Below are 19,300 nucleotides of genomic sequence, written 5' to 3' on the forward strand. Positions count from 1 at the left end.
TGTTTGACCTTGAACAAGTTCCATAGCCTCTCACAGTCTAATTTCCAAGACTATAATTTTAGAGAGGATTAGTGACGCCTGACCTCCAGAGTTGTTAAGAAGGTTAAACAAGGGCTTCCCTGGTGGTGCAGTGGTTGAGAGTCTGCCTGCCGATGCAGGGGACACGGGTTCATGCCCCGGTCCGGGAAGATCCCACATGCCGTGGAGCGGCTGGGCCCATGAGCCATGGCCGCTTACCCTGCGCGTCCGGAGCCTGTGCTCCGCAACAGGAGAGGCCACAACAGTGAGAGGCCCACATACCGCAAAAAAAAAAAAAAAAAAAAGAACGTTAAATAAGAAGGGAATGGAAAAGCACATAGTAGATCCACAAAAGATGTCAGTTAAATTTATTCTTTCATTTACATCCTATTTATTGACTGCCTGCTCTGTGCCATGTACTATCCCATATACCTCTTAAAACCAATGAATAAAACAAATATTCCTACCTCTATAAAGTTTAAAATCTGCAAGGGGAAGCATTTACCTTATTCTTTGAATCAGCAACTTAGTGAATTTACATTTTGTACCTCTCCCATCTACACTTATCCCCAGTCAACTTCCCTTTGGGGCTACTAGCCAGGGTTTCTACTTCTACAGAGACAAGAAAAGGAGGGAATTATTCTCAGGTACAGTTATAGGTTAAGAATTAGTAGGTTAGTTCCTCTATCTTCAATGGCACTGCTATCCAACAGAAATATAGTGTGAGGCTCATATGTAGTTTTAAATTTTCTAGTACCTACATTAAAAGAAAGTAAAAACAAACTGGCAAAATAAATATGTTTTATTTAACCCAACATATTCATTTCAACATAATTGATATAAAAATTACTAATGAGGTATTTTATATTCCTTCTTTGTAGTAGGTTTCCCACATCCAAGGGCAGAAGTGCAGACACAGAAAAGAAAGCAATGTAAGGATGGACACAGACATGAGAGTGATGTATCTAATACGAGCCAAAGAAGGCCAAAGACTGCTGCCACAGCCAGAAGGTAGAAAGGAGGAAGGAAGAATTCTTCCCTAGAGTCTTCAGAGGGAGCATGACCCCACCAACATCGGATTTCAGACTTCTAGCCTAAGAATAGTGAGAGAATACATTTCTATTGTTTTAACCCACTCACGTTAGCGGTAATCTGTTACAACAGCCCTAGGAAACTACTACAGATTCTGGTAACTCAGTTTGGACTGGCCACATTTCAAGGGTGCAATAGCCACATACGGCTAATTTGAGCACAATTTTTAAGTCTGTAGAGGAGCAGTCCTCTGTGGTCATTTTCCAAAACCTTGCTTTAGAAATGAGAACCTTTGAGATAAATCTTAATTGAGATCTGAAGGGGTGAGCCCTCTGCCTTAGAATCATTTCTTTCTGAAACAAAATAATCTGTTACCTTTCTTAAGGCAAAGGATTCTTGATTACTCTAAAAAGACAAAACATCCCAGCAATCCACTAGGGGTTTTGCAAAATAAGAAAACTATTTTTCTTTTATCTCTCTAAGCACAGAACTCACACCTTATTGTTCACCAAAATGATCAGTAATTGTACTCTAGCTGTAGGCTTAGGAGACATTCCTCCTTTATTTTCTGCTCTCCAAAGATGCTGCAACGTAATTCTATTTCCCTTTAAAATTAAGGAATAACATCTTTTTTGTGTTCATTACATCACAAAACAGAAAGAGCACAGGCCAATATCATACCTGTTAGTGGTTCACAGGCAAGGAAACAAGGCTCAGCAGAAAAATTAAATCATTTCAATACTCAGGACACCTCTGCAACATAAAAAGCCCTTCCTTTGTATCGTCAGGTATTCAATAAGTTGCCCTGAAAGCCAGACTGACTTGAGTAAAAAGGCAGCATATGTACCGGGGGAAGAGTAAACCACTGGGTTATGAATCAGAAAGCCTAAGTTCCAGCTGATGCCATTGATGTCAGGAATATAACCTTGAGCAGATCCCTGACCACTCAGATTCTCATATGTAAAATTGGAATAATGACAATTTCTGCCTGACTTGTCTCTCAAGACCGTCTACTATGACTCTCAAGCTTTTGGAAGTATCAGTCTCCTGGAGGGGGAACGTGAACTCACCTCCAGAGATTACGATTCTGTAGGTCTGGCCTGGGGCCCAGGAACCTGCATTTCTGATAAGTTACCGGCTGATGCTGCTCATCCATGGACTACATTTTGAGAACCACTGGTTTGTAGTATTTTACAGGATGGTAAGCCCCATGATGACAGGTACTATGTGTCAATAGATATCATAGCATAACTGTTAGAGACCCTGGCTTTTGAGCTGGATAGACCTGTATGAGCAGGACCTGTATGAGCTCTAATTCCTTGGGCAGGTCATGTAACTCCTTATCTAGGAAAAGGGTTGTTCTGAGGTTAAATGGGATATTGCATTCAAGAATGTGATATTACATCTGGCACAGAAATGTTCAATAGATGTTTACTCTTAATGTTATTATTGTACCTGTCTCTAGCCCTAACAGATTTGTTAAACAGACTGTTCAGCAAATATTTTATAGACTAACAAGTGCTAAACAAATTAAGGGCATTAGAAGGGTGGTGTGGGGCTACATCCTCATCAAACTCTGTTCTTGCTACAGATGAAATACATGGTTAACATCACCAATGGGAATTTGGGAGGAGAGAAGAATGGAAAGGAGTCTGCTCGAGCCCACTCCATCACATGCATGAGGGTCTTCTATGTGCTCCTTTCTTTATCGTAGTTGTTTTGTTGTTTTTTTTAGCAAAATGCATTCAAAAAATCTTCCGTCTTTTTTTTTTTTTTTTTTTCCGGTACGCGGGCCTCTAACTGTTGTGGCCTCTCCCGTTGCGGAGCACAGGCTCTGGACGCGCAGGCTAAGCGGCCATGACTCACGGGCCCAGCCACTCCGCGGCATGTGGGATCTTCCCAGACCGGGGCACGAACCCGTGTCCCCTGCATCGGCAGGCGGACTCTCAACCACTGCGCCACCGGGGAAGCCCCTTCCGTCATTTTGAACCACCAGATCCTTCTCGTTTTAGAACCTCTAACTCTGCAACTTGGTAAATTTCTAGGAGGCCCATCATAGACACCTCCCCAGCTTTTTCCCAGTGCCAGGCCCCCAGATAGTTGGCTCCACTGGCACCTGTCCCAGGGGCCTTGCTGCCAGGAGGCAGACCCTAAAAGTTGTGGCTGCTAAACATGCATATGGATGCCCCCTGGCTTGTTGCTGCTAGTGGTGATGATGATGATGACGGTGATATTAACAGCAAGTAACACTTAGTTCACGTTACTAAGCCAGACATCTTCCTAAGTGCTCTATACATATAAATAAGTTTAATCAATTTAGGTATTTATTTTTCAGAGAAGCTTATCATTATTATTATATCCCTATTTTATAGATGAGGTCGCATCTGTAAAGGTGGGGGAAGGGCGACAAAGGTGCTATGAACTCTGCTTCAACCACTGAAGAAGAGCGAGACACCCGTGTGCTAAGAAGCTGATAGTGGTGGCATCAGCAGCAGCAGCAGTGCAAAGACAGAGATGATCTTTCACTTAGAGCTAAACTACATTCTTAGAGAGACGCACAATCCTAGCACTGGCAGGTCCTCCAATATGGGCTAAATGACTCAATGAATGACAGCTCACACTCAGTGTTGATTGCAAGGATCAGACACTGCATAAGTACAAAGAACATATACATGATCTCAATCCTCATAAACACCCCAATAAACACTTATTTTGTCCATTTTATATGTGGGGGAAAAAAAGCAACCCAAGACTTAGGGGGAGAAAATAGCTTCATCACACAGCTGATAAGTGGCAGATCTGTCTATTTCATTTCAAAACCCATGCTCTTAACTTCCAGATCCACTTCATCTCCAGGTGGTAGGAGATGCCACGGCTATTCCTTCACCTGCCCTCAACCTCTGAGGCAGTATCATTGATCCCACATTTCAACCAAGCATTATCACATTAGCTGATATTAAATGCATATAATGTTTGGATTTTTCACTTGTCTGTTTTTCGCCCCTCTTCCTAATTTATTTCATTCAACAGAGTTCAATCTTTTTTTTTTAATACAACATGTCCCAGACTCTATCAGCAAGGGAGTTTTATTTATAGTTAAGACAACCAGGCTGGCTGAGCATGTCTAATGAAGCCATTAATGACTTTGCTTCAGGAGAGGTCTTAAATTGAATATTTCTAATAACTTTTGGTTTGTATCACTGCTACTATATGTCCATGCCAGTGGGGATATAAAATTGCTGTCAGTTTCTCTATTTACCTCAACATCCTTATTACTGATTAATATTTTCCCACCATGAAATGTATTTAAGTACTTAAATTGATATTCAAAGGGAGTTTTCCATTTGTTGTTTATTATTTTTTGGGTATACTTCTCCCTATTCTTTTCCTGAATTTTCTTCACTGGAGTCACTGCTGTTTAATCTAGTTATTAGCTTTCTTCTTGCTAAATCTTTCTACTACCTTGGCTTCATTTCATGGCCATGGTTTTGAGACAGCACAGAGAAATAGGAAATCCATTCTTTGGCTGCAGTCAGCATGACTGTAAATGCACTGGCCAGCCAGTTTCTTAGAAAGAGAAACAATAAAATAAAAATTCAGTACAGAACTAGGCTTTGCAGTAACTGCATGAAAACTGACATTTACTCAACTCTCCTTTGATCTTAATTGAACACTTGTTACTTTTGCAAAAACAGGCAGTACTAGGTTTAATATCTGTCTGGAATTGTGAATTATTTGAGAGTTGTCTGTTCTTCTATTTATTCTGGGGAAACGTATGAGAGTCTTGAGAAGTGAAATACTGTTCCTGGCTGCTGTGCTGTGAGGCCAAGCTTTGAAACTCACTTCTGTGTTCTCTGCATTCTGGTGGGGCTATATGGGCATGATGTGGGGAGTGGGGGGATGTTTTAGGGCGGGTCCTGAGCTTTGCAGGAATGTTTGATTAAGGAGTAACTCGATAAGATTGTGCTTATCGAGTTCTACTATCAATATGAACAAATACTGGAGGTTCCTACTGTACATGTGTGCTCTCTGACCCTAGAATAAGCCAAAACCATCTATGGCCTACGTTAGTCTTAGTGATAAGACACTTTCTAAGCCTAAAATGCCTTCTGAGGACCACTGGGCAGTGTCTCCACATGCTCTGACTGTTGTTGGTGGCCCCTGGTTTGCATTTCTTACTGTCATAGATTCAAGCTACACCCCTGTGATTATTCAACCCAGGCCTCCTCCTTGCTCCAATTTTGAGAACACTCACTAATCCCAGAATACGCCTCACGTGAATGACACAGGACGCTTTCTGCCCTGCCCACCCCAGATGCAGCTGTAACAGCAGCAGAAATTTTGTGAACAGATCAACAAAATGCTTACATTTGGAGAGGATGTACTTTCCCAAAAAGAAATAACTGCTGAAGTTGGTAAACTGCACCACAGAGATGGGAATAAATTTAGCCTCTCTGAAACCAACATCTACTGAGACTACATCAAACATACATTTTTTTTTCACCCATTCACAGAGGGTTTTTAAATGTTTTCACACCTCTTGTTCCATATGAACATATGGACCAGCCATTTTATTCTTTTTCTCAAATCTGCCAATGTGAACAGAATCAGTAACACACGGTAAGGCATAGGATCTGTGGGAAATTTCGTATTAGATGAATACAGTTTCAGGCTTAGCTGTAACCCTTCAGCATATATATCTGCCTTTCAAATCACGTGTTTAGCTAGAACTATACATTCTTAGAGTTAGAAAGAACTTTAGGGACCATCTGTTCAACACCCTCATTGTACAGAGGTGTAAACTGAATCCCAGAGAGGCAAAAATGACTTATTAGCCACCCAGCAGCTGGCTAATAATAAAAATTGGTGTGTGCATGTTTTTGGTTTGGATTCCCCCAAAAGGAGAGCCTGAGAGAAGGACCTGGAAACAGTTTATTTGGAAGATAATTCCAGGAAGTAGGAGTGAGAAGGAGAAGATAGAAGAGGGTACTGTGGGCAACGGGGTTTCAGTCTTGCTGGGGACCTCAAAGGAACTGTGTAGAATGTGCCTAGGTATTCTCCTTCTAAATGGCAGGCCCTGAGACCTTTATCTACTGATTCTCATGCCCCATTGTGTGAGGACTGCACTGAAGAAGAGAGTTAGTTTCTCATAGTTCCCCTTCCTTGTGACTTTAGAGAAAGGCTTGAAAAACAAAAATACAGAACAGGGACAGTCAACCCAGCTGTGGTTGAAAGCAGAAATGGGCGAGGGGATTGGGAGATTAGGATTGACATATATACATTAATATGTATAAAATGGATAACTAATAAGAACCTGCTGTATAAAAAAATAAAAACAAAACAAACAAAAAAAAGAAATGGGCAAGGGCGTGCTGCACCAAGAACAACTGATACACAGTTCAAGGCACAATAACCACTTTTATCACTTCATATATTTCTATCTAATTTAAACAACACAGTTGTATGTATTAGCCTCAGAGGTGGCTGGTTCACTGCCTTAACATGAAAGGGACTACAGCATGCCTTGTGTCCAGAGTACAGTTTCAAATTGGAGACTGGGTCTCTCTCTCCTTTCTGGTCAGTAGGCAGCATTTGTTCATTTGACATATGTTTATTTATTTAGTGAATGGCGCTATGTACTAGGCATTTTGAAGATGCTGGGCATACAGCAGTGAACTAAAAAGATAGAAATGCCTGCCTTAACAAAGCTTCAGTCTGGTCAGGAAAGACATTTCACATAAAGACAAAACTTATAGTTATTCATATATTGATAAGAACTCTGAAGAAAAATAAAATAAGAAGAGGAGTATAAAATGTTGGTGAAAAGAATTATTGCTGGGCTTCCCTGGTGGCGCAGTGGTTGAGAGTCCGCCTGCCGATGCAGGGGACACGGGTTCGTGCCCCGGTCCGGGAAGATCCCACATGCCGCGGAGCGGCTGGGCCCGTGAGCCATGGCTGCTGAGCCTGCACGTCCGGAGCCTGTGCTCCGCAATGGGAGAGGCCACAACAGTGAGAGGCCCGCGTACAACAAAAAAAAAAAAAAAAAAAAAGAATTATTGCTTTTTTATTTTATTTTATTTATTTACTGTGGTCAATAAAAGCCTTACCAATTAGGTGGCATTTGAGCACATATCCAAAGAAGGCTAGAGGGCAACTGATGGGAACATACAGGGCAACAGCATTATTGGAAAAAGTCAGTAGAAAGATCCTAAGGTCTACTTACTTGGCACTGTGTCTAATAACAAATAAACACTAAGTGCTTGAAACAGACTTCACAACCTTGTGGGCTAGGAACAGCCTCTTCCCGGAAGACCACTTTGATTTGTTTCATACAGCCTTTTTATTTTTATTTTAAAATTAATTTGAGTTGGTTGGCAGTGTTAAATAATTAGGAGATTTATTAATAAAAACTCAAAAAACTGGGAGACCTGGCATATAGGACCAGAGCAGTGCACTGGTTGGTACTTTAATGGGACATGTTTGGTCCAGTTTTCTGCAGTCACCAGCCTTCCCTCTTGTCAGCAGGAGTCACTTTTCCTTTAAGAATGTTTCATTCATTTGTTAGCTTCCTTGCTCTTCTAGGTAGTTGGGTTATGTGTTCCCTGTTACTGTGTTCATCAGTAGTTTTTTCTGTCTTCTAATTAGTGTCAGAGACTGAGTCTAGCTTTGGTAAGAGAGAACATTTCCATTGTTCCATAAATTACTAATCAATTCCTTAAATGATTAGCAAACCTTTCAAGGTGCATCCCTTGCACGAGGAACCTGTTTATATATTTGGATCTTCTATCTTACTTAGGGAAAAAGATCAGGAAAAAGCATATTTGAGATTCACTAATTATGATAAACATAATAGACATAAATTATTTTCCTTGTCAAAAACTCACCAAGAAATATATGACTAAGGAAGTATAGAAAAGGAAAAGAATGAATAGTTAAAGAAATCTGTTCAAAATTCAGTGTCGAGTGCTATGTAAATTAATAAAATCAAGACAAATAGCAAGAAAACAAAAACATTAATTAAAGCTTGACTTTACTTCCACTGAAGGAGGCATATGGTAAGGGAATATTAATGCCATGTAAACCAGTTCACAAAAAAGACTCACCAAAAAATCAGTATACTGATTTCCTACAAAAAACTAAGTGAATAAAAAAAGACACAGATACACATCTTGGGTGAAAATTCCGAGTTTTTCAAAACACCACTGAGGAGATTAATGGCTTCCTTGATTTTCAACCCTTTAATTTCTGATATCTACTCAGCACAGTGAGTTAAATAAACACATTGCTTTGGTCAAACACTGAGAAATCGATTCATTATGTTATGCTTTAGAGAATATGTTTCTCCCAGAGTCAAGAGAAGTTAGAGCCAGTTTATCTCAGTTGAGGACTTTGGGGAGGGTCAAGGGTCATGAAAAGACTGGAGAAAAAGAAATGAGGCACAGAGCCTGAGGCACTGGCTTGGGGAGGGGGCGGAGATAAAGCTCCTGACCAGATGAGGGAGAAAAGTAATAGTTCTAAAAGAGACAGCTAGATGCCAACATGTCCATGATCAGGGAATGGCGAGGATGCTATGAACCTAACTAAGGCAAGAAGTTTAGGATTTGAAGGTAGGGCATTCTAAAGTTTGTAAGTGGATGGGGGTTTACATTTAGAAAAACGCAGGAAGAGTGAAAACCAAAACTTAAAGAGTACATTTGCAACCGTTTACTGGACAAATCGACAAGACAGTCACAAGGCTGTATAGTGAGCTGGTCAAAACTATGGAATCTGGAGTTAGTCAGCTTTGGGTTGGAACCTTATTTTCTCTACCACCTCCTGGCTTGGTGATCTTGGGTGAGTTTCTTAACTTCTTAATGCTTCAGTAAAAATATTAATAATAATAGTGACAAAAGTAAAAATAAAGAGTAAATACTTCCTAGTGATCATGAGACAATGAAATAAAAGTACACGGAGTGCTTAGCACAGTACCTGGCATGAATAAGTGATCCATACATGTAAGCACTACCGTTACTACCTTTAATTACTCAACAATTGCACATAATCTGCCATATCAAGCTGTTGGTCAATATAGCTATAGAATGCAGCTAATAGAGTTCTGTGTCTGTCTTGCTTAGGAGTATATTCACAGATATTAACACAGAGCTGTCTCCCTGTAAAATACTCAATAACATTATTTGAATGAATGCATGAATCAAGGTCATGATGATCCAAAAAGTTATTTTTTGTTTTATGTTGTAAAAACACAGATATATTCCAGGTGTCCTTCTTGGACTTGACACTCTGAATAACAAAGCAGGCGAACTAGACTCATTTCAAAAAGACCTGGAAAGACACCCACCATCCCAACCTGGAAACCAACTCTCAGTGCATGCTGGAATTAGGCAGCATCAACAATGAGTTATGTATGTCAGCTGGTAGGCTCCTATCTTCTAGAAAACCAAGAAAGTAATAAATAGCATGTTTGAACTTTTTAAAGCCCTTGTCTAGCAGGTGACCATGAAAGTATGGTAAAAGCCTTGTGTCTATGCTTTCTGGCTCCTGCTAAGCTATAGGTGTATTGACATGAAAAAGAAAGTATCAAAAGACAGAGTGATACCAACAAAGACATTGAAAGAGTCACCCAGATACACTTCCATACAATGACATCAAAGTAGGCAATACTCTGTATTATCAGTTTTATTGCCCAATATCTCTGTGCAGTTGAGCACTGGAATGAGCAAAAATAACAACTTTCAAACTAAATAATGGCTCAAACAACTCTAAAAGGACCAGACAGACAGGTGAAACACCAATGTCTAGCTTTGGATACAACACCATGGAAAGAGGCACTAAAAGACTATCAGGAGACAGTATTCAGAAGTGTCAGCAAATGCTAGTCATAGTAGCACGCACTCTTACGATTTTATCATCGCCATCTAAAGTGAAGGCCCGCTTTTGAATCAGTGTGAAATACAGTGGCATTTTTAAATCAAAAAGTTCTAAAATGACACTCTACCTGCAAGGCACAACATGAATGACTGCAGCACCAGCAGTTCCCATGGCAACCTCATCTTCAGTTTCTGAGGTCAAAGGAGTTTCAAGTCCAATAACAAGTGAATAAAATAGCTGTTTCTTTTAAGTTGCATTCAACCTTTAATCTGTGGGAGAGAAGAGACATTACAATGAGATTTGGGAATACTTCTCCTTGTGCTCTCTGAAAATTTATCTTTAGTTGAGTACAAATAAAAATGACTTCTGGAAAACTACTCTTGAAGAAGAGAAAGCATGTTAAATTTTGAATATGAAGCAAATATGGCTCCTTTCCTTCTTCCCAATAATACCTGGGTAGAGACTGAAGCTGGTAGGTCCCTGTGGCTACTGAGTGCAGGTAAGAACAGCTTCTGATCAGATGTGAACCAACCCTTTCCAGTCCCTTAGTTTCCAGGCCCTGTTCTTATTTATTTTCCAATTAATAATACACCCAAAATAGTGAATACAGAAGAAATTCCACTGAACAAAACAGGGCTAGCATTGGTGGACTTTAAGGAGAAATTCTGAAGTCTTAGAATGGAGTTACATGTGTGAAAAATTATAACTACCCCATCAATTCAAACATTTTTTCCCCCAATGCTCCATGTTTCATCCCCAAAATGCAACAGAAATGTGCAGCTCCAGTGCCTACAGAGAAAAATCCTACTAAGTATGAGTAGCTGTCTACTAGGTTCTTTTGGACAAATCTAGAGCATGAGTAAGAACAGTCATTCTTCTGTTAGCCAGGAATCTTAAAACAGGAGAACTCCGTGGTGAAGAGAGGCTGCTTGTTCTGTGTATGATGTACAAAGCAGGTAAGCAGATGGGTGAAGCAGGCAGCATTCGCGGGCCCTTGGGAGGGCAAGGGTACATCCTGTCTGAAGGGGCAGGCACCCCCCCCAGCTCATGCTGATGGCTAACATGTGGGGCACAGACCTAGGGTTGCAGGAGCACTTACAACTTTTCAAAGAAAAGTTGAAAATATTATTGTATTTTGAAAATCTCCCAAGTTTTAAATGTTGGAAACCACTTCAAAAGATTCTTTTAAAACATTGAGGGACGGGCCTCCCTGGTGGCGCAGTGGTTGAGAGTCCGCCTGCCGATGCAGGGGATACGGGTTCGTGCCCCGGTCTGGGAGGATCCCATATGCCGCGGAGCGGCTGGGCCCGTGAGCCATGGCCGCTGAGCCTGCGCGTCCGGAGCCTGTGCTCTGCAACGGGAGAGACCACAACAGTGAGAGGCCCGCGTACGGAAAAAAAAAAAAAAAACATTGAGGGAGCCAAACACCACCAAACTGTCTTCAGGTGCCACAGTTTTGCAACATGACCTCAGTGAAACAGAACTAACACTGTGCTTGGCTTGCTCTCATCCACTCATCCCTTCTCCCATCCATCCTGTGAGCCAGCCATGGATTTATGCATCTAAGGAGTGCCTTTTGCTTGCCAGACACTAGTGAGGCAGCGGACCTGCCAAAATGGAGATCCCAGCTGTATGTAGCCGTAAGAATCTCCTATTCCAGTGGGGTCAGTTACCTGCAGTTTCATAAAACTGCAACACAACACGCCATTTTGAAGGAAGGAGGACAGTTTCTGGACTTCATAAAGGAGATGAGCTCCTACTGGTGTTTGAAAGATGATAATGATGCTTCTTCCTATTCATCGTTTAACCAAATAAGGGAGAAATCTAGGAAAGCAGAAGACACACTCTGTTTATAGCTTGGGCGGTAACCAGTTGCCAGGTCCTGGTTATGTACCCCACCCCGTCTCTCTCCCAAGGTTGTTTCAAAAGAAACGTCCTGGTTAAGTACATGAAACCTCTTTGAAAACCACACAGCACCATACGAATGCTAGATATGATTATTATTGTAGCCCTGATAGTTTTTAAGCTGATGATAACCTGGGTCTTCTGCTCTCACTGCCACTTACCAGGAAAACACTGAGCGAACACAGGTTTACATGAGAGCATGGATCAACATGGACTAACATGAGCTCCTCAATCAAGGGCTCTTAGCATTAATTGACACCACGTGGTCACTCAGAAGCCTTTATGTTTACCATGAAGCGAACAGAAAGTGAAGAACCATCATTAGAGAACTCGTCTTTCTTTTGCATCCTTAAATAGCTCAGTTTCTGATTAAGCCAGACTAGATATGCTGTAAAGACAAAAGGGACTCTTAACTTCTGATGTGCTGATGTGGCTGAAAAGTGGGCCGTGCCTCTAACTGGATATGTTCAGATACTCTTCTGACATGCATGGTGATTAGGCCATTTTAGATAAACAGGATGTGCTGATCAATGAAAACTATTAATGTCTTTAGCAAATGATCAGGGTATTAATAATTAATTTTGCGACGGAAATGTCATCTCAGACCAGCGGATTGATCTATGTTGTTAAGCAGTTTCTTGAAGCAATTAAAATTAGCTTAGAAAATGTATCCAATTACACCATAAAGATTTAATTCAAGATAGGATGCTATTTACAGTGTGTGTTCTGTTAAGAGCTGTAGATTTTTAAGGATGAAGGATTTCAAGAACCCGACTGGCATTTATTTACATCCAGGTAGGTAAGGCTCACATTCACTAATCAGAAATAATGGGGTCGTTGATGGTAATTCGTCTAGTGGGCAGTCGTAACCAGAGCAGAGGGTTTTCTGAAGGGAGCTGAAGACTGATGAATCTCATGTGGGACTGTGGTGCAGGATACAAAGTTTCATAATTTCCATTTTTCTGCCAGAACCAGAAAGCAAGCTGTGGGATGAGGCGAGAGTTATGGCAGTAATAGATCTTCCCTGCAGCCTGGAGCTCTCTCTGGTTTACCCTAAGGTGGCTGTAGGAAAAGGTAGTGTACTCAGCACTAACTGTGGGACCTTGACCAAGAATTAGACTCGTAAATCCTGAGGAGGGGGCCACACAATGAAACAGGACTGGGTTGCTTTCTCTGGCTGAGCCAGAAGGATATGAATAATTGAGAATCCCACAGTTTATCTGTACACATTGCTCCACAGCAAAACTCCTCCAGCCTCCAACACTTCAAACAATTCTTATATAGCAAGACTCATGCTAAAGAACTCAGTCTAAAGTGTGTAAGACAAATCATGATTTAGTTCTTCCTTAAAAAATCTTGTTTTCCAAGAATCTACATGCAGGGTCTCATCACATAATGACTGCTTTTAGCACTTTGCTAAATTAAAATTCTGCTGGTATCCAAATGCTCTAATTCAGCTCAACAAATAAGCAGGTGTGCTTACTGGGGGCAGGGACAATGCTAGGGGTGGAGGTGCAGAGGTGATGGAGGTAAGAGCCCTGTCCTCAAGGAGCTCACTGTTTACTTGGCGAGAAAGGCGATTAAACCAGGCATTATATTTCTGTGGGATTCACGTAATAAGTCTATTAAGGACAAGGTGCTAAGGATGCTAAAGAAACATCACCTAACTGAGCCAGGGTGTGGGGTAGGGCAGGGGCTTCAAGAATGCTCTCCAAAGGTGCTAACAGTTCGAACTGTGTCTTAAAGGATAAATAAGAGGGAGGAAGGAAATTCTAAGCCAAGTGACAAGGGCAACTGACGGGCATGAGAATTTAGAGAATCTTCAAGTTACTGCAACACAAGAAAATGGAAGGAGCACAATGGGCGGACTCACACCTGTGCTCTAATCTTGGCCCTACATTCTCCAGCTGTGTGGCTCATCTGTAAGATCACAAGAATACCCATCATCCAGGCTTACTGTAAGGATTAGTGAGAGGGTATGGAAGGCACCAAGGTCAGGGCCTTGACACTTAGTAGCCACCCTTGCTAAACATAGTACAGCACTGCCTAAGCCAGGTACCTGATCCCCAAACAGCCTTGAATGTATATTAAAGAGTTTGGACCTGAATCTGAAGACTAGGAGAGGGTGGAAATAACTTTAAACAGGGGGAAGTTCTGAATAAACTTGGTTTCCCTGTATGGGGATCTGCTTTACATGCAATCCCCAGAAACAGAGAATATCTATTTTCCCCATTGCTTGTCTCCTCTGCTCAACAGGTGAACTCTAATTATGAAGTATACTTCCAATATTCACCACATTTTTCAAAACCTCATGGCAGTAAGACAGAGTGGGAAAACACTGGATTTGGAATTAAGTGAATTGAGTTATTTCTTCTTGGTTTTGCCACTGGTTATCAATTTTGGGGAAGCCACAACCTTTGTAAACATATTTGCTTATCTATAGTTTGGGACTCATACCATGAGCCCTATCTTTCTCACACGTGGTTGTAAGATTTAAGTGATCTATGTTTTGAAAGTGAACATCAATTATTCTTATTGTGTAGATTCTAATTCAAATCCCCTCCGAGATTTTAAACTTTACAAAGGTAGTAATATTTGTTTTTTCATAGGTATTTAAGAGGCTCATGGAGAATTACATGGCACAGAGCAGGCAGTCAATAAATAGTATGTAAATGAAAGAATAAATTTAACATCTTTCATGGATCTACTACGTACTTTTTACATTCCCTTTTTTTTTTTTTTTGCAGTACGCAGGCGTCTCACTGCTGTGGCCTCTCCCGTGCGGAGCACAGGCTCCGGACGCGCAGGCTCAGCAGCCATGGCTCACGGGCCTAGCCGCTCTGCAGCATGTGGGATCTTCCCGGACCGGGGCACGAACCCGTGCCCCCTGCATCGGCAGGCGGACTCTCAACCACTGCGCCACCAGGGAAGCCCTACATTCCCTTCTTATTTAACCTTCATCACAACCCTGGAGGTCAGGTATCACTAATCCTCTTTAAAATTATGATCTTGGAAATTAGACTATGAATGGAACTTGTTCAAGGTCAAACATCTAGAAATCATCAGAGCCAGTATTCAGATCTAGGTCTTCATACTTCAAGTACTGTGCTCTTTTCTACCACAGCAACAGAAATGTAAATAAAGCAATGTGTCTTTAAAGGGGTGACATAAAGTTCTGGTGGTAACCCTTCTAACTCTGCTTTTCATGTTGCGCTTCTGCAGAATAGAAGCCAGATACCAGGGAGGAGAGGTACAGAATCTGCATAATATTCATAATGCAAAGTAGAGCATGGATTTCAGAGCTGAGCCCTTGTCAGAGGACTGCATTTCACTAGTGTGAATTCAGAACTCCTTGTGAGAGCACAGCTGGGAATGCTTCTTTCCCTCTAAATGTAAGAACAACAGGAACATTTGTTTTCTTCCTAATTATTATTTAGGATGCAGCCATTCTTAAGGCAAGAATTTTAAAAAGGATCATCCACAGTTCCCAGTGTATAGTTGAGCATTTTCTAACTCTACAATTAACTAATAAGCGGTGCAGTCAATCATAATGGCAAGGAAGCAGTGAGCAGAACTGAAAGCAGGAGACACATTCAGCTTCCTCAGAAAGCAACCTGACAATCATTTCAAGGGAAAACGGCATATAGTCAAATCTTAATATTCAGTCAGTCAACAGATATTTATTGAGTGCTCATTATTCAAATGGTAATATGCAGAATGCAAAGAGTCAAGGTCAAGGCCTCTGCCCACAAAAGGATGACAACTCAGCTGGGTAGAAAAGATTACTGACTATATAACTTAGTTTATATGCCAACTTAGGGGTACAAATAATCTATACTTTCTATCCTTATGGTATCTGGTCTACAGGTTCTTCTTGGATAATGAAAATTCATAGCAATCAAATTAGCTTAATAGACTTTCTCCTTGTACCAGCTTTTTACTCTATCTTCTACAAGAAACATATTTCCATGTCTATTTCCTTGAGGTCTTCCCTACTTCAGTGGAGACTGAAATAAGTAGTCTGCCAGGAATGTGAAAAAATATGTGTTGCTTGGTTTCTCTTTGGATTGCTTGTCCCAAGCATCTGAAAGTATTAAGAGGACAGTGTAAAGAAGATATAAAAGGGACTGGATAATACATTTGGAAAACTGCACTTATTAACCAACAGGTAGGCACGCATGAGATGGAATTCCTTATGTAGATGGTACCCAGCTACTCAGTGGCTGACTGAGACTCTATTTCCATCATAAGATATTATAGAGGACTTTGAGGACAGAGGGTCAGCTAAATGGGGACAATTAACCCCATTTTTAAAGGCTTTCTAGGCAGAATGGTGTCTGCCACTTGTAGCAATTCTAACCAGAAATATGATGATTACATTAAGACACACTCTGGCATAAAAGCCAGCTAGCCAACATCTTATCAACTCAGTCACTGAAGGATATCTTTTAGACATTCTGAGAGCCAAAAGAATTCTACACACTATTTATAAAAATCCCATATTAAAGTTTCTTAGAATATATACGCACTACCACTTTCTCAACAAATTTTCTCCTTGACCTTATTCTCCTTTGATGTTAGACCTTTACACTTTGCTACTCAGGAGACCATCTTAAAAACAAGAACTGAAGTCATTGCAATAATCAAAGTGTGTTATTTCAAAAGATCACTGGATTGAGATTCAGAACAACTGGGTTCGTAGCTCAGTGCTGTTATTTACTTGCTGGGCAAGTTTCTTTACCAATAAAAGTGGTCTGGATCAGCCTGTTTCTAAAAATCGTTTAAGTCCTGTTGCATCATTACATCGGAAAAACGGTGTGTATTCAAAAGACTTAATTCAATAAATGAATGGTGGTCACTCTGCCTTTGTCATCACCAATTAGACATCTCACAATTTCTCAGATGATATCCCCTTCTCATGCGTCAAAGTTGTCTGAGATACACTGCTTTTAAGTTCTATGTATGGTGCCGTTACTGCAATGTAATCCCAGGCCACAAATACATATTCACCATTCATAGTCTCCACCAGGTAATCACTTACCGTACTACTTTCCAAAGCTGTATTTAATTTTTACTTTTATTAAAGCAATACATAAACATAGCTTAAATACCTACTCCTACTCCCCTCAGATAACTGCTTCCCAAGGAAAATAGGTTGCCTTTCTGATATGTATCGCAATCTTCACAAAAAAAATGCTTATAATACTATATCTTGATTTGGGGGTCTTATGTATTATTAGCTTCTCTTATGGATGACAGTAATTCAGCTTTCTCATATAATCACTCCCAATGACAGTCACACATACACAACACACACACAAACACCTGGTTCCACTGTTGTCCAAATTTAGTTACATCATTTAATTTGGTTAATAATTTTTCAACTGAGTCCCAGAGTAAACTGCTTATGTTTCCTTGCTGTAATAGTTGGGTTTTTTAAGACAATAATTTCCTCTTTATTTGCTAAGTATATATTACAGATTCATTCTAAACATTCTACCATATCTAATGCTTTCATTATGTTCAAACACAGCTTGTAGCCCATCAGCTTTAATAAGTACTTATTTAGGACATGTAGATACTGAACACTTTTACATTTCAGTTGAAAAACAAACAGATATGGTTCGTGTTCTAGCACCCTTTAGATGAAAACAGAAAAGCCTTGCATTCAAAGATATAATTAAATATATTATGCAATTATTCATATATTAAACTTACATATTTGTGAGTTTCCAATACAACAGATGTAATTAAAAAGCAACATAAAAGGATATGTGATTAAACAACGTTGGAGGCAAAGTAATGGTAGAATGTAACATGAAATAACTGAGGAGATGATAAATAATAGATATCCCTTACGAAGCACTTATTATGTAGTAGTCCCTTATTAAGTATTAACACATATACTCTTTAAAACAACACTTTAAGTAGACAACAATATCATTTTAAAGGTTAAGTATGTTGTCTTTAGTTAGAGCTGAGAAGTAATGGAGATAGGACATAAACTCTGAATATATTCCCCAGAAGTTTACTGAAGTATATTTTACATACACTGATAGGCATTCTTTTTAGTGTAAAGTTTAATGAGATTTCAAAAATGTATGTAGTCATATCACTACTATACCACCAAGATGTAGAATATTTCCATCACCCTAGAAAGCAACCCTAAAAGTTTAACTTCAGAGTATAGATCCATTCTTCTGAAATTCTCCCAAATAGTTATAACACAGGCTTATTAACTGTAGTATGTATAAGATACATGTTTTTTCTTCCTCTTATTTAGACTGCTTCTCTGATACTTCATCTTCCCTTTAGAATATCATTCCCATATTAGTATACTCTCAGTACAACAGAAATGAGAACAAAAGTAGACCATAGCAGAAGACAGGAAAAGACACGGCACCTCCATGGCCCCTTCCCAGGGAAAGCACTGCTAACTGAGCATGGCACCTTCTCCCACTTAGCCCAAGGGCAGTCCCAGAATCTTTTCCAGGTAGCATTTCAAGCAGGCACAACAAAATCAATACGGTTTATAAGTAACATAAAAACTTATTTGCCTTCCCTATGGTGGTTGAAAACATCAGCTTTAGAATCACACAAGCCAGCTTTAAATCCCAGCTCTACCATTTAGATGTTGCCCTTGGGCAAGTTATTTAACCTAGGTTAGTCTTACTTTTCTCTTCAGCAAAGTGATGGTGATGATTCAGGGTTGTTGAAAGGAATATAAGAGAAAATCTCTTTAGTTGGATTCTGCTAAAAAAGTTGAGCATGGCTTTGAGAAGGTAAACTTGTTGGGAAAAGAAGGTGGACAAGCAGTGGAAGCACCTGGCTTCAGGAGACACATGGATGCAGGAAGCTCACTGTGACAAAGGGGAAAAACCCATGACCCATTGCATTCCCTCCTGAGCATCAGAGCAGAGTGCGTGGAGGAACCTGGGGAATTTGGGGGTGGGGGAAATGACATTTCCCAGAGACGCCAGTCTTAGTCTTGCTTTCTGGGTAATGGGAAGTAAACTCTGCAAACTTTCTTAAGGCTGCTACCAACAGAGCAGGAAAGAAGCATTCTTAGCAATCATCTCACGTTTGTTTTCCTTCTGCCCACTGGTGTGCTGCAGAGTGCCAATTCTGCTAAACTCCCACATAAATCACTGGTAATGAAGCATGTTGCACATACAGACAGCAACAGGCATTTTTTAATCACCTAAACCAAAGAAGAGCTAAAGGTAAGCACAAAACACTCTAATACCTAATATATTAGGTGTCAGATTTAAAGTGGAAAGAACCATGTGACTTTCAGAGCTTTTACTTGGATGCACTTAGTGGGGAAGTAAAGCTACCGGTATATTCATCACTATGCACAGCTTGCTGATTGCTTGGACAGCCAAATCAGATAGGTGGTAGCCTAAAAAAGAGTCTGTACCTACTTAATCAGAAGTAGAAATAAGACTGCAAACATAAATGCACAAATTATGACAGG

General features: G+C 40.4%; 1 protein-coding gene across 7 annotated transcripts in view; it reads right to left on the bottom strand.

The window, feature by feature from the left end:
• Positions 1–19,300, bottom strand: part of CNTN4 (contactin 4) — a 547,079-nt gene that overhangs the window by 474,953 nt on the left and 52,826 nt on the right. For all 7 annotated transcript variants that reach the window (XM_082637407.1, XM_082637404.1, XM_082637405.1 and 4 more), the window contains one exon: positions 10,046–10,187. In XM_082637407.1, coding sequence (XP_082493533.1) covers positions 10,046–10,100 — 55 coding nt within the window. In that variant the 5' untranslated portion in view covers positions 10,101–10,187. The remainder of the gene's footprint in view (positions 1–10,045; positions 10,188–19,300) is intronic.

The sequence above is a fragment of the Mesoplodon mirus genome (assembly GCF_964341445.2).
Source record: "Mesoplodon mirus genome assembly, chromosome: 12".
Lineage (NCBI taxonomy): Eukaryota > Metazoa > Chordata > Mammalia > Artiodactyla > Ziphiidae > Mesoplodon > Mesoplodon mirus.